Source organism: Rhynchophorus ferrugineus, unplaced genomic scaffold (genome assembly GCF_030347505.1).
Source record: "Rhynchophorus ferrugineus isolate W39M unplaced genomic scaffold, kcgeb_rfMv2 rfM4, whole genome shotgun sequence".
Taxonomy (NCBI): domain Eukaryota; kingdom Metazoa; phylum Arthropoda; class Insecta; order Coleoptera; family Curculionidae; genus Rhynchophorus; species Rhynchophorus ferrugineus.
The window spans coordinates 45,185,797-45,202,789 of record NW_027472583.1 but is presented as its reverse complement, the minus strand read 5'-3'; the positions used below and the strand labels follow the sequence as shown (position 1 = coordinate 45,202,789).

Below are 16,993 nucleotides of genomic sequence, written 5' to 3'. Positions count from 1 at the left end.
CATAACCAAGATGGCGTGCAATCATAATGGTTCATTCTTCGAAGGAAAACGATTCTGTATTTCTTTACTATATGTATATCCGGGTACACAACATTTAAATTGAGAATTCACTATACTTATTGAACAATCTTATATATACTTATGAATTAATAATTTAATCTCTAAACGTTCCTTACGTTAGGCACACTGGAAATGGCCTCAAAAACAAATAAACAATAAACGCACCATAGATATTGGACGCCGCGAAACCTTTTCCCTAAATTTCCTGTAAAGTTAAATCTCTATTTCTCTGTGAACAAGATATAATAGTATTCTTAAACAAATGTAAACGAAATGCGCAAGCTCTATTTAAACCTAGCACAATCAGCTTAGATCCAAATTTCGTGCCCATCCAATAAAGACAGTTAACTTGATGGAAGGTTTACATCATGACATTATCCATTCGATTACATGTTTTAATATCGATTACGCCCAGCTCTATAAATTACGCCACTGTCAGATTTGATGAATAATTTTACTGTTAACACCGATACACAATACATATTTATCGACCTCTTAAAAAATTTAGATCCGGGATAATATCATCAATCATGATTTAGTGACGACGAAATAATCAAAAGAAAAATAAGTTATTATTGTAGTTCATTAATTATGTTTTAATCTGGATTATGAGATTTAATTTAATCTAAGATCTATTATTACAACGAAATTCTGATTGAATAGTAGCTCTTGAAGCGAAAAAAAATGATAGCAAATGCATAAAATGGTATAAATAGGAGAGAGGTGATCAAAATTTAAATTTATACGGAAATATGGTGATATTTAGTTTATGTATTATTTTAATAGTAAGCTTGCAGCATTGTCTGGCAAGTTCAGATAGCGAGGATGAATTGATACTTGTACATACGGTAAGTCATTTTCTGTTTTCTTTTTATAACAATTTGCTAATAATAAGTCCTTAGATATTTAGACATGGTAATCGAGCTATTTCGGACAGTCTATACAGCGGAAATCCTTATGGGGCCGAAAGTTATTATGCTCCGTACGGGTATGGTCAATTAAATAACGTGAGTAAGAATTATCGGTAGAATAAATAAATATTTTACCTTTTATATGGTGTACAAATAAGATGCGACAAAATGTTTTAATGTTGTAAATTTACTTACTTAAATTTTTACATTTACAATGACAATTTGTATTCACTGTTTAACTCGAACGTAAACATTTCAATTCATCTCCATACACTTTGTAGCACAATCAGACCAAACACTGCTGCTGCGGGTATTGCCGGGATAATAGATGGGATGGAACTTGGACTAATTGCTTCAAGCAAATCAACTCACTATTCCTTCAATCGACCAACAATAATTAACTTTTTCATTTATCAAAATTCGAGTCAAGTTTCTGACCTGCAAGTACTTCAAGACCTCGATTCCGACCACAGACCAATCCTCCTCACCATCAGTGAATTTCCCCTGAGTTCCATTGCCCCTAAACCCAAGAAAACTATTGATTGAAGTTTGTTTCAACTCGAGCTTCAGCGGACATGACGTATCCCAAGTATAAATCCTTCAGACGATCTAGAAAAAGCAGTACCGAAACTCACACCAGGTATTCAGTCAGCCGAAGACAGAGCTACTAAAATAAGCAGCCCTGAACATTTTCAACTTAACCTCCCTAGAGAAATAACATAACTAATGAGGTACAAGAACCGATTAGCGGGAAGAGCTCTGGATCAAGGTCAGGGACAGGATTAGAGCCTGGAACGAGAAGAAATGAGAATAAGTTCTTCAAAATCTAGGCAACCCTACTACCCCACATGACCTCTGGCGCGCCGCCAAAAGCGTAATGGGGAAAAGTTCGAATGCAATCCCCCTTCTGAAGGTCGATTCCTCTACGGATATCGCCTTTACAAATCGGTAAAAAGCCAAGCTTTTCGCTAACTCATTCGAGAACTAAATGAAATGCAATCCATCTCTTGGCCCACCTGAACAGATATTGTCCATCGTAAATGACACTATTCCCTCTCTAAAGAGGAAAGCCTTCTGGTCAGTTTATCTTCTGAAGGGTATAATCTCTCCCAGAGACCTTCAACTCTCCATAATACGCCTGTTTTCAAAAAAAGCTACAGGCCTAGATGTTATAACAGCAAAACATCTAGAAAACCTCACTAGCAAGCAACTATCAGAACTTGCTCTTGCTAACATCATCAACTCCATCTTGAGGTAAAAGCATTTATCCAAATAACTGGAAATATGCGCTTGTCGCTGTCATTCCAAAAAAGGAGGCCAAGTCCAATCCATCTGACTACAGGCCCATCAACCTGATTAGTTCACTCTCCAAACTTGTCGAAAAAGCGATTCGGTTTCCGCGCCAAACACTCATACCTCCATAAAGACACCCGCGTCGCAGCAACAATCCACCAGGCACAGATAAAAGGTCGAAAAACTGGAGCCATCTTCTCGCCAGATGTCTCCAAAACTCCGATTGACGTAATATCTCTGATAGATTCATACTTGGACGGTAGGTCCTTTCAAGTGAGGATCGGTGAAACAGTCTCCTCTCATAAATAGATTTCCGCAGGAGTCCCACAAGGTGTTTCACTAGCTCCAGCCATATTAAACCTTTATATGGCTGATTTCCCGCTCTACAAACTTTCCTACACAGCATTTTATGCAGATGATACCACTTTCTTCACAACCGGTTACTGTCCCGACGCTGTCCGTAACAGACTCCAAGTACAGATGAAGCAAGCGATAGCGTGGTACAAATTATGGCGGCTACAGATAAACTCGAGCAAAACTCAGGCTATTCTGTTCCACCGCTTGAACGATTACCGCGCCTATCGTCTTCAAATCGATATAGTCCCTATAGTCTCCAGAAAGTTTCATACCTCGGTCTCCAGTTCGACCACAGATTCCAACGATCAGCCCAAATTCAGTACGCTATTTGCAAAAGAAATGGCGTGTATAGCCTACTATTTCCACTATTCTGCATAAAAAGCAAACTTCAAATCCCACAGAAAGCGACGCTGTATAAAATGTTAGTCCGTCCAGTTTGCCTCAACGGAGCACAGGTATGGTACAGGTATGTCTCGGAGAGACAACTTGAACTACTACAAGTGCTTCAATCCAAAAAAGTCCGCGCGTTACTCAAAGCTCCATGGTTTATGAGGAACGTCAATACACACCTCGAATCAGGCATCCCGTTTGTGAAAAATTTCATAAACATGCTCATTGTGAGGTTCTCCATAGGAACCATAGGAACGACAACACCTTGATAAAATGCTTTTGCAAAAACGCGTCCACAAACTCCGGTAGTAAACGAACTACGACAGTCCCAGTCCTAACCCAGGGTCTGCGTCGCCCGCAAAACAATCATACCCTGAACTTGAAGCGACATCAGCCGAAGACCATTTGGTTCTAGCTGGTCAATCTGGTAAAAGAAAAAAAAACAATTTCAATTCACAGTGATTTTCCATGATGATTTAACTCGGTTCAATGTTCTAATTCCGTGATTTCAAACTTTTTTAGATTTTGTTTTTTGTATGTGATGTCAAATTAAGTCTCGATGATTCGAAATATTGATATCTCATTTGTAAAATTGTAGCCACGGTTTGTTTGTCTAAACCATCAGAGGGTGCGCCAAGCGGGTATATTTGTTATAGGGGGAAATTAAAACATAGGTTGAAAAAATATATTAATAAAAAAATAGAATTTTATTAACATACTTTATATAACAATTAGTTAAAATTTGTGCAAAATACTTTTAAAATACAGCAAAGAACAATGTCTAATCTGACAATTAATATCTTATATTTTAATTGTACCTTGTTATTGCCTTAAATATTAATACTAATATAAAGAAAAAAACTATAAATTAAAAAATATTGTCTTGCAGAATCATGAAGAGTAAAAAAATCTTACAACAAAAGAGAGAAAAGGAATCTGTCATCTTTTTACTTCCGGCCCTCTAATGATTCGAACGCACAAAACATGGTTGTCGGCTTGGTTGGCGCAGTGGAAAAGGCGATAGGACGGTTCAGCTACTGTTGCGATAGTCGCGGGTTCGAATCCAGCTGGGCCATGGTCGTGAATGTATGTTTGTGATTGTCCTAGGCACGAGTGTAAAATCCGATAAGGAAAATGATCCCAGTCACGCCAGTAACTGGGCTAGTGTAAGACCGGGATGTCTTCTGGGTTGATTTCTAAGTTGATCACTCGCCAGTCGGTAGGCGTAATGTCGAGGATCGTATTCGGAGCCCACGTTAAAGTGTAGGTCCAGTCCAGATTGTCCCCTAATTGGTAAAAAGAGACTTCAAAAATATATTTAAAAAAAACATGGTTAAGTGTGCGACCATTTACGTCCCCATTCTATATATGTTTTGTGAACACTGTATAATAAAAGATATTGATACAAACTCATACACTATCAGCAATAATTGAAGGTTATTTTGTTGACAGATGTCCAATATAACGTTGTCCTATCTTTTGCTGAACGTAAAATACTTATTTGTGCACCTAATGCTACAAATATTACTGTTACCTAATGTTATGACTGTTATCTAATGTATGTCATTAATATAGGAAGGAAAACTGACAGAATATAAATTAGGACAGGCCTTAAGAGAAAGATATGATTCTTTTTTGGGCCCTGAGTATAGCGTAAATTTAATTGACGCAAGATCTACTAACGTAACCCGAACTAAGATGTCTATACTTGCAGTATTCGCAGGATTATTCCCTCCTACCGAAGATTTACTCTGGAACCAGAACCTTCTATGGCAACCGATCACCTACGATCTCGTTGCTTACGATAAGGTAATTTTTTATTATTTTACTAGTATATTGCTGAATCTATGTGAACAACAAAACATTCAAACTATATTTAATAGTTAGTAGGAACATCTAAAGAATATTTGTTGTGTAGATTATTTTTATGATAATATAGGTAATAGATTCTGTAATAAAAATGGCAGTACTTGTTTACGTCAAAGTCAACCTTCATAAGTACAGTCGCCAAGTCGTCCCTTTAAAAGCATTTTTGAAAAATAATATATAAGACTTCAAATATTAGGTGCATTACTCCTTTATTCTTAAAAATGTTCAACAATTTGTTAACAAGACATTTTTAATAACAAAGCACACAATTATATAATAATCTGATTAGACCTTTGTCCATTGTTCAGACAAGTTGTGAAGATAAATTTATATCCTGGATTTTGTACGTAATCTTGATACGTCCATTGAAAACATTTGATGCATCTTATCCATTTGTCTCTCTTTTTGAAGTGGGAAAAACTTTTATCAGCGTCAATATTTCGCTTCTTCGTCACTAAAGGCCAGTCGTCGCTTGCCTCTATTTTTATTGTTTCTTGCTTGCTTCAATCGGTGAGCTGGAATGCCCAAAAGTTGAAGCACTGTACTGGCTGGCCGTGTCCACTCTGGATCTCGGCCTTCACTGTGATGACGCCGAGTTTGGCCACATAGATGATTTGTCGTTCTTCGCGAGGGACAACTACCTGAAAAATTGATAGTTCTATCCGGGATTTTAATTCCCATCTTTGCACAAATTTGGGATGGAAGCCTTGATCGAAGAGAAGTTCATGTACCTCGTCAATGGAGAGTGATTCCGGGATGTTTCTTATGATTACGCGGAATGCTCTCTCCTCCGGATGACTGAAGGATAGTAAGTAAGGATAATTCTTTTCATTGAGCAGGTTAGTGAGTTTTCGCTAATCGTCGTCTGTGGCAATGAATAAGAGAATGCCCTCCTTTTTGTTTCGGGTGATAATACCAACTGATTGTGCCCTGGAGTTTCTAATGAGCTCCAGGAACCTCTTCTTGTCATGGAGCACTATAAGTGGGATTTTTTTGAGGGAGTTTGAAGAACAGTTGCCAAAATGATTGGCACTAAGAACAGTTAATAGTCGCTGGCCAGATCTGGAGAAGACGGTGGGTGAAGAAGCATTCCAGAGCCCAATTCATGAATTTTTGCTATCAATTTCACTGACTTGTGACACGGTTTTGTGTCTTGGTGAAGCAGCATTTTCATTTTCTTAAAATGCGGCCGGTTTTAAGCGATTTCGTCCTTCAAGTGGTCCAATAACGCTATGTAATAGTCGCTGTTGGTGCTCCTTCGTTTTTCAAGGTAATCAATGAAAATTATTCCATGCGTATCCCAAAATATAGACTCCATAACCTTGCCAGCCGACTGTGAACTTCGGAGTGAAATGATGGAGCCACGTTTTACCCATTGTCATATATTGACGCAAAAACTCAGGTTTATTACGCTTGATCAACTTCAAACATTGCTCTGAATCATCAACTTGTTTTTGGTTAAAAGTAACCTCGCGCGACACTCACTTTGCACAGAGCTTCCTTATACCCAAATATTCGTGAATGATATGATGTACACGTTCAGTTGATATTTTTAAAGTGTTTGCTATTTCATTTAATTTCAATTTACGGTCATTCAAAATTATTTGCTGGATTTTTTAAATGTGTTCGTCTGTAACAACCTCTTTTGGGAGTCTACTGCGTTCACCGTTTTCGGTGCTCATTTCACCACGTCTAAATTTAGCATACCAATCCTTGATGGTTGATTTTTCTGGGGCAGTGTCCGGAAACTCGGAATCAAGCCAAGTTTTTTCTTCAACTGTATTTTTGACCTTCAAAAAGCAATATTTTAACAGCATGCTAAATTCCTTTTTATCAATTTTTTCCACAATAAGAAAAGTTGCTTTATTCAAAATGCTATAATTTACAAACTAATAATCCGACAGCTGTCAAATTAATACACGCATCTTTTGGGGGTTAGGGCTAACTAAATAACATATGGATTTAATTCTAGTAGCGGCATCTATGTATCAGGCCGGCGACTTTTCATTTGACCTGTTAGAGATATGCTACTTTGAAGCCAAGTATTAAGAAAAAACAAGATTATTTTTTCCTCAAACTAATTTGATATAAATAAAAACGTTTTTAAAATATACTAATCTTCTATTGTAGGTGCTGGATGGTCGTAAGGTATGCACCAACTATAATAAAGCATATAAGAAGGTGGTAAAATCTGATGAAATTCAAGCAGCTTTAAAACCATATCAAGAAATGTTCGAATATTTGAGTAATCGCACTGGTTTAGAACTGGTAATCACCAAACCGAAAAAGGTCGCTAACCTCTATGCAGAACTTGTGATCCAGGTAGGATATGATTAAATAGTCAATTCAAAACATCAGTGAACCAACGTGATCTGTCAAAACGTCGCAATGTTGCCAAGTTTTAGTACATTTTAATTTTGACTTATAACAAAATTCTAATCTAAATAGAATAATGAAACAAAAATGTTATGAAATATATTTTATTTTAACATTATAGTACATTTAATGCATATATTATCGAAGAACTTAAAGCTACAATTAATTATACAGCTACAATAATTTATAGGACTGAGTTATTTTATTATATTTACATTGAACTTATTTTCACACTAGTATAAGTAGACTTCTAGGCGCGTTTATTTTATATACTGGTACCGCCTGAAGTCTACTTATACTTTTATCCACCTATTAACAATTGTATATCTGAGTAATGTATTTTACTTTTATTGGAGAGCATATTTAATTTTTACGCTTAGTTCTTGTTTGCTTCGATGCAATGTTTCTTTATAAAGTCATTTTGATATTACTATATTTCTCCTTAGTTTGTTTTATTACTACCTGTGTACATCTTTTTTTATAAAACTACATTTAATCACTACATTCTCCTTAATGCATTTGCCATATCTGCAAAACAGTTATTATTTTTTCTATCCTCATACTTTATAACCAAACGTTCATGTGTATTCTAAACAATAACACACATGTTCATTAAGCTTTCACACTCTATAATACAATTTCATACAGTTAAATTATATTAATTATATACTGACCTTTAGTTGTGTCCTCTTCTATCACCCTGTCTTACTAATTGTCAGCATTGAATCATAAACCAACATTCATAAAGTTTTATTCAAACACTGTCACTTTCAGATACACTAATCAAGTGAACAACTAAGCTGTTTATTTCCATCCAAAACTAGCTCACGATTCTACCATTTGTCAATTTATTCCTCAATGTGTCTGATCCAGCTCATTCAAATCGAATGTGTTACTTCGACAATGCCTCTTACCATAAATCCAGGCAGTTCTAGTTCGAATATCCTCCTCGACCTGAATGCCTTTTGTTATAATTCTTTGCAATACTCCATATCAACTCAACTGGATTAAATATGTAGTGATAGGAAGACATAATACTCTGTGGCCATAACGTTCATCAATATGATCTACCATAAATCTGATCTACCATGTATCTTTTCTCAGGTTTATTTATAAAAAAGTAAATTACATAAAATGCAATTAAATATATCATTTATATTTACCGAGTAAAAATTTGAAATAGTTCATTCTTTAACATCGTTTTTTCAAAACTTTGGTATCTTCTCCATCAGTGTACTATGATATGGTGCATTGTTCATAACAATAACTGATGGTCCCTCCAAGTTCTTTAGAGCCGATTTTAAAATCACTGCAAAAACAAGTTATGGTTCATTCCTCCATGCTAGTCGCCCTTGGACTTATAAGGAAACACAAATTCTGCATCGGGAATAAAACCATTCCTGTTTCTAACATCAAGAACTATATGTCTGCATTGAATTATTAATAAATATTATGATTAACAAAACCTATTCGATAGTTATTCTAAAGTTTACCTTTTTCCACCAACTTTTGGTGTCTTTACGCCATATTTATTATCATCTTCCAATGAGTGATCTAATGTACCATTCTGATATATTCATGTCTCATCTAAATATACAAATTGTTATAATAGTTCTTCCTTAATTGTACTCTTTTAAAAACAATGACGGCAGCAATCTTCCTTTAAGATTTGGGAAGCAATATCGTATTCAAGTGGTCCTCTAATTCACATCACTGACCAGAATTCTGCTAATGAATATCTCAACATCTTCAGTGATGAAGTTCTTACTTATAACTGTATGCCATAAATATAGCCAAAGAGGTTCAATTTTGGTTGGAGGAACATCTTCTCTGGCCAACACAGTCGCGATTATTCAACATAATTGAACCGTTATAGGGAGTAAAATCAGAAGTTAATTTCCATTTTCAACATTATTGATCACTGATTGCAATTGGTGGATGTTTTGGTAAAAGAATTGATCAACATTCCTCTGGAAACTATTTAGATACTCTATTGTATGTATTCCGCAAATTAATTACAACTATTTTTAAAACAAACGGCGGCCAATACCGTATTAATAAATATATGTTATGTATGTGTAAGCTGTTCATATTATTTTGTCTATCTGTTATCTATCAGCTGGGACAAAAATATATGAAAACTTATAACAGATTTATTGGTAATTAAAGGATTGTACCTGACTTAAACTTCAATCTTCTATTTGACATAATATTCTCTGTATTTTATGTAAATAATATGAAATGAATCATTATTAAGGCGTTATGTTTATTCGGTGCCTTTTTCTTGTTTTATATTGTTTTTAAAACCACTTAACGGATTTTATATGGAAACCTAGGACTTGATTGTAAATGTCCTCTAAAAAATATAAATTAGAAAATTTAATCGTATACTTTAACAAATTCTGTATAGCATTTGAATAAAAAAAAATAAAGACAATTAGTTATTTTCCATTGTTTGGCCGAATAATTTAGTTTGCAATTTTATTGCTGCTTCCTTATTAACTTTACCTACGGCTATTATGCCATTATGAAAGTATCAGATATATATTATTACAGGCATACGGTAAATATCAGATAAAGAACCAGTCATAGCCTTGGTTAGCGGCACTGTTATTTTTTTCAAATCCGAATAGGCACCCTTACGCACAATCGTGAAGGTACTATCCGAAAAATAACATTTTAGTAATTCTGCAGACTGTCTGGTTAATTTATTGCTTAATTTCAAATTAAGTTTATGACCATAATTACCCTCTGCCACGCCTTATTGATAGCTTGCGCCACAGCTACAGTAATGGTAAAACAAACTCTTCTTACTATATCTGACCTTTTAATTATAACCAAAGTTTACTTGATTTGGTCCATGGTTGAGTATTTTTCTCTGAAGCTTCATTAATATGCTGGGATCATGTTGATATTAAGTAGAATGGAATAATAGGTTCAGGAAATACTAAAATATCCACTTTTTCCATACCATTTTCCATTTTTTGACTACATATTTTAATCCAATATTAGAGTATTAATTAATTGTATAAATTTTACAAGCAATCGTAATTTTCATTGATAGTTTCTTTTGCAGAATAACTAATAAATCCACCTTTTACGATAATATTGTCTCAGTAAAGAGCACTTTCTCTCATTCAGCTGGAAAGTCATTTAGACATGTTTGGTATATTCTAACATTTTGTATATTTTTGCCCATGTACCGTCAACGTTTTTACCTGATGTGTTCTGTAACATTGGTTTATTTCCAAAGTTAAATGATAGTTCACTTAGCTCGTTGGGAATATAGTTATTTTTAACTCGTTGGTTCTCTCGTTTGAGTTGTTATATGGCATAGTTTAGTTTGATTTGATATCATCGTAATCTAGTTTATTCTATGTTCTCTTGCTTTTAATTTTTTCGGTAATAAAAGTTTTAATTGCTTTCGGATAATTATTACCTTTTGCCCTTGAAATAATACTGGCTGTAATCTCATGGGGCATGTGGCTGCGAAGTCTCTCTGTTTCACAGTCTAGCTGATCTTGTTTTTTAGCTAACATGGTATTTTAATAGGTGATTTAAGTTATAGTTTATAACTTTGGCAATCAGTTTACGTATTGGCCAATCGGGGCCATTTTTTCTTTTATAGTAGTGTAATAGTACTATGTATGTAAAGTAAGTCTATGATCTTACCAAATAGTATATTCAATTTTTTTTTAGTAATGCGCCATGGATATTTGTGACGTCGAAATATTACAATGTTGTCACATCAACTCTGAGTTTTAGTTCAGTTTGGCTTTGACATACAAGAAAATTATAATCTAAATAATTGAACAAAAATGTTATCAAATATAATTTATTTTAAGATTATAGTACATCTAATACATATATTATCGTAGGACTTAGAACTAAATTGAGCATATTTACCTTTGTACGTTTAGTTCTTGTTTCCTTAAAATTAATCACTGAATTCTGTCTAATACAATTAACATATATACAAAATAGTTAGTATTCATTCTCTCCTCATGCGTTCTAACTTGATGCTTATCTTTAATTTACAATACCATTTTCTACAGTTATATTTAATTAGTTATGTGCATTCCTTTAGTTGTTTCCACTCTCATAACTCACTTTCACTTTTCGACTCACTGTCCAATTCAATCACTAAACTGTTAATTTCTAATCTGTCTAAAACAAGCTCATAATTCCACCATTTCTCAACTACTTCCTCAGTATGTCTTAACGAGTTCCTCCAAAACGAAAGTGTTATGGTTGACAATGCTTCTTTCCACACATCCAAGCAGTTTTTGATGGAATATCCTTCTCGACCAGCAATATATCTGCAACTAATTATTAATAAATGTAATGACCTACAAAACCTAATCCAATGCTAATGTAATTTTTACCTTTTTCCATCAATTTTTGTTGTCTTTACACTTTTTACTTGTTACTGTCTTGCCAAGAGTACCACAATGAGCCATTTTGAAATACTCAAATTTCAAACATCAAGATACAAACATTCAAATAGTTTATCTTCCTTGGTCTGATTTTATGCCTTTGAAAATTGAATTCTTTTTAAGGTAATGTCTGGAAGTCCCATTAAACCTCTCCAAGGGTTATCTTTACACCATTAACACCCTATGCCCTGTAAGACTCTATGAAATGATGTCTTAAATCCCTTAAAAAGCTGCATGCCTAAGTATTTTGTGTGTACTTTCCAGACAAACAATTTTCTCTAAAATAATTTTATTAAATTTATATCGATAAAATAGTTTGTATACTTACTGTTCTTATACATTTCGTATATTTGGCCATTATCAAGATGGTTAAGATTCGTCACCCTGGTTGTATGTAGATTGGGTGAATTTAACGTAGTATTCTTCATTTTGTAAGCGATTTTATTCACAGTACCCACACTAATATTTAGCGAGGTAGCAACCCGCTAAAAACATTTTCAATAAAATTGCGAGAGTTATATTATTTAATATCATCTATAATTACCACTAACGGAATTTACCGGCAAAAGGGGGCCTCCATTATCTCGTTCCTTTAAAGGCTAAAATAATGTTTGCCAGTTTATAACCTGTAGTAATTATAACTAATATTTTGAATAATTTAGCGTATCTGATATCCGGACAGCGACCAACTGTCAGACTTATGCAAAATTCTTGAAAGCAATAAGAGCTTTTAACTCTTACTTATAAATTATTGTGGCGATATAATTAACTGTAGTTTTTAAATACACTATAATGTTAAAATAAATTATCTTTGATAACATTTTTGTTCAATTATTTTATTTAGATTCGAATCTTTTTGTATGTCAAAGCCAAACTGAACTAAAACTCAGAGTTGATGCGGCAACATCGCAATGTTTCGACGTCACAAATATCCATGACGTATTACTAAAAATACTTAGAATAGACTGTAGGTACTGTAGACAGGAATGATCGAATAATCATAATTTACATCCCAAGCTTTATCTTTAATGCATGCATTTGAGCTGGTTGACAATTTGTAGAAGTTGAAACAAAGAACAACGTTGAAATTTAATTCATATTAGGAATATCTGTCTGGAATCTATTAAATAATCTAAAAAATAATTAATTATTTATAATACGGTCTTTACCTTTCGTTCAGTATTGAAATATAGATGTTACTTATAAGTCTCAAAAATAATTTCTGCGAAAATAGTTCTCCGGACATTTGATTCTATAGAAGAGTGGTGTTCTACACTTCTGGTGAAGAGAAGATGGTGGAATTTAAGGCACCATCTTATTTCTTCAAACCTTCATTAGCTCTTAAATTACCAGAAATGTATTTTATTTCTAATAATTATTTTAATTATATTATTAGAAAGCTTACGGATATCCAATCGACGATTTTTTCACTGAATACCTGGAGGATATGAAGAGAATCAATATCGCTAATTATTATCTAATGACGAACACCAGTAAATTGCGTAGATTGGTTTCTGGTAAGGCATCTGAGACATATTATTAGGACCTTTGTTTTGTATCACATATTTTATATTCAGGTTATTTAATAAAGAAGATTATAGTTGATACTACGACCAAAGTTGGAAATCTTACTAGCCCTGTTAAGTTATACATGTATTCGGCTCATGATAAAACCATTGGAACCCTCCTGGCCTCGTTGGATATCTTCGAAGATGAAGATGTTCCAAATTTCGGTAGCTATGTATTGGTGGAAGTATGGAAAATAAATGGCATTTTTGGTTATAAGGTAGGAATGCAATGATAGTGGTATGTGTCTATAAAACTCTATATTTTCGCACTACGTAACATGGTTGGTATATGGTTGTGACAATTTATGTTTTAATATTTCCAAATATATATTTATTATTATAAATATTATTTGTAATGTCATAGAATATGTTTATCTTCATATTAATATTAATTTTTTACTACCCAAAAACATAATAGTTTATTCAAATAAGCAATTAAAAAAAGTTCGTTTATCATGACCGTGGTGGCTTTAACATTAATTATGGTCATTGATAATTGGAGAAAACTTAATAGGTATCTCTGGAGTAAAGTTTAGGAATGTTCAATATTCCGATGGCACTATGACCTAGGGTTGTTGATATATAAAATCTATAGATTTGTTTAATAAAAAATAAAAATAGTAAAATATTAGTCTAAAGAAATATATTTATTTTCTAAATAGTGATATTTTCTGGTTTACTATAAAACAATTATATAAAAATATCGATTATAAAATATAGAAATAAATAAATATAGAAAATATGGATATATTCATATCATTAATAATTGGAGAAAACTTAATAGGTAGCTCTGGAGCAAAGCTTAGGAATGTTCAATATTCCGATGGCTCTGTGACCTAGGGGTTGGCCAACGAAAAAAATATAGATATTTCAATAAATCGTAGAAAAAAAATCAATATATTTTTTGCAACAAGTATAAAAATATCGATATTTTAGAAAAAATATATAGATATGTTTAAGAAAAAATAAAAATAGTGAAATATTAGTCTAAAAAAATATATTTATTTTAAATGATGGCACTGTGACCTGGGGTTGACCAAAGAAAAAAATATCGATATTTCAATATATCGTAAAAAATTATCAATATATTTTTAAAAATATATAGATATGTTTAAAAAAAATAAAAATATTGAAATATTAGTAATAATAAAAAAAGTGCCAAAATGCACCATAAAGGTTTATTAAAAAATATATTTAATTTATTTTGAAAAATATCGATATGTCGAGCAAAAATATCGAACATAAAATATAGAACGAGGAATGCCGAAAACGTAATTTTGTGTATTCTATCATTAAATAATTTTTAATGCTAAATGAAAAGCTGTTTCTTTGATTAGGTTGTTTAGTTGAAAAACTGTTTCTTTGATTTACTTATTTATATTGATATTTCATATTTTATGGGTATTTTATTCTGCCAGTGGATATCGCTGATCAAAATATGTACATGCAAGCGCTTAATGCCTTGGACCGTAGCAAGTGTACGAACATTTTATCAACATAGCAGTTTTTAAGCCGATATGAATTGCTATTTTGAGATTGATGTGTATGAGATTCAATGTCCAATGTTATATACTATGTTATGACCTACATTAAAAGTTCAATAACCTAATTTGTCTATAAATTACTCTGCATCACAGCTAACGTCATGTTTGAATTGACAAATCATGTTTCGATAATACTAATTTAAAGCATATCAAGAACACTGTCTATCGTACAACTGATTCGTCTATAATTTTTATTAGATACTTGCTTGTGTTTTTATTATCCATGCCTGGTGATTAGTGGACTTTAAATGTGAAGTGTTATTATAAACAACTATTAAGCAACCTAATCAAACAGTTGAAATCGATGGTTTTGACATCCATATGTATAAAACACTTTTTAATTTAATATTATGAATGTTCAGTGTATAGACGTTCATCATGGAACGCTTTTTTAAGCACCTTAAGCTATTTTAGCACTTCTGATGTCCATTAATTTTGTTGTTTTATTTGAAAGGAATTGTAAAACATATTTGACGAGAATTCAGCTCAAACAACTTTTAGATAGCTTAGATGTTGATAAATCAACTATTTCCAGACATGAAGTAAAATGGCTACTATATCACTTGATGGAAAATTCCATTAAGAACCGTTTCAATATTACGGTTTCATTTATTTTCATCAAAATAAGTAGAGATTTCTGTGACGTATAGTAACTGGCGATGAAAACAGTATATATTACGACAACGCCAAGTGTAAAATGCCATGTCTCAGGCCAGGAGAGCCATCCACATATTGATGTGATATTAATGCTTTGGTATTCATCTGATTATGTATACATTTTGGATTGATTCGTAAAATTACTGCTAAATAACTGTGTTAAATTAAGTGCTAATATGGTGGGATCAGCAAGATATTGTTTATTACGAGCTGTTAAAACTGAACGAAGCTGTTATATCAAAGAAAGCAGACATTATCAGACGATGTCCGTTGAAGTTATCTTTTTGCATGACAACGCTCGACAACATCTACTGTGGTCACGAGACATAGCGGTTTCTAATTAGCTCTTGCTCAGGTCGATATAGCATGACTTGGCTGGCACACGGTGTAAAAATGCTGAAGAAGTACCAAATTGGATGGATGATTAAATGCTAAAAATCCAATATACGACACGGTATCGCCTTGTTGTTAGAAAAATGAGACAACTGTGTAGAAAATGTTGAAACATAATGTAAAATATACCAATTTTTTTCAGTAAATGCCTTTTTAAATTGAAAACATGATCAGAATACATACATGCATTTAAGAATTACTAGTATCTTTAATACTAATGAACAATCGTTTTCCTGTAGATGGTAAGATGCGATTAAGTTGATAATATTTTGTCTTTTTTGTAGTTTTATTATCAGAATTATATCTATGATGAGCCAGTTCTTAAAAAGATACCCGGATGTGATGAATTTTGTCCAATTCAGGATTTAACGAAACTTGTGAGCAATATTTTGCCTGACGATGATTACTGTAAACTGGAATAATGTGCGCTTTGTAATATAATTATTTTATAGCTGAATAAAGATATATGATTTATTTAGAATTAATTTTTCATACCTTTACCAGAAGAGGCAAAAGGCCCTTTCCCTTTTTCTCTCCCTCTCTTTGTATATCACTAGGACTGACTTATATTAGACATTCAAAAATGTTCGAATCGGATTAAGATCAGATGAAGCTGGTCCGCTACTCGTTCTGCAACTTAAGATCAGGGTATTTAGTTTCACAAATTCGCTCGTAAACTGCTTTATTGGTTTCCTGTACTTAGGTTTTATTATTCCAAAGAAATATCAAAATAATAGATATAAAATATTTTTATCAAAAAGTTGAACATATTAAAAAATAAACGTGAAACTAACTTGAAGCAACAAACAGCAACAAACTAGATTTCGTATTATATTGATTGAGTAATTGAATATTGTGTATATGACACAAAATTATATTATTATTTTTGTATTATTTTTAAATTGTAAATATATTATTTTCCTCTTTTTAATGTTAGATATTAGATAATCTATAAATTACGTAGTTATTTTATAAAATATTAGAATTGGTAGGCCAAGTAAAGGTGCAGCCCGTATGGCGAAAAATAAGAATAAAGAAACAATGATTGAAAATAAGAAATGCTTTCTAGGTGATTTGACAAATGTGTTAACTAAACAACAACAAAAACTTGTTGCCTCCGCCGGGAATCGAATCCGTAA

At 32.8% G+C, this 16,993-nt stretch overlaps 1 protein-coding gene and 1 long non-coding RNA gene across 2 annotated transcripts; one reads left to right on the top strand and one right to left on the bottom strand.

Moving 5' to 3' along the window:
- The first annotated feature begins 748 nt into the window (after window positions 1-748).
- LOC143196007 (testicular acid phosphatase homolog) lies at window positions 749-16,328 on the top strand. The gene is made up of 7 exons (XM_076403581.1): window positions 749-908; window positions 963-1,067; window positions 4,587-4,820; window positions 7,011-7,202; window positions 13,089-13,209; window positions 13,270-13,478; window positions 16,139-16,328. The coding sequence occupies exons 1-7, from the start codon at window positions 813-815 to the stop codon at window positions 16,274-16,276; spliced, it is 1,095 nt and encodes a 364-aa protein (XP_076259696.1). The 5' UTR covers window positions 749-812; the 3' UTR covers window positions 16,277-16,328.
- LOC143195730 (uncharacterized) lies at window positions 11,216-12,033 on the bottom strand. Its single transcript, XR_013005587.1, has 4 exons — window positions 12,021-12,033; window positions 11,950-11,970; window positions 11,642-11,678; window positions 11,216-11,581 (listed from the first exon to the last, which is right to left on the bottom strand). It is a non-coding gene; the product is annotated as an uncharacterized LOC143195730 (long non-coding RNA).
- Window positions 16,329-16,993: the final 665 nt, after the last annotated feature.

Bases quoted from the DNA above. Each gene is read 5' to 3' on its own strand.
- LOC143196007 (XM_076403581.1), top strand. From the start codon at position 813: ATGGTGATATTTAGTTTATGTATTATTTTAATAGTAAGCTTGCAGCAT. The intron at 7,203-13,088 runs GTAGGATATGAT...TTATATTATTAG, and splicing joins ATGCAGAACTTGTGATCCAG to AAAGCTTACGGATATCCAAT. The intron at 13,479-16,138 runs GTAGGAATGCAA...TCTTTTTTGTAG, and splicing joins ATGGCATTTTTGGTTATAAG to TTTTATTATCAGAATTATAT.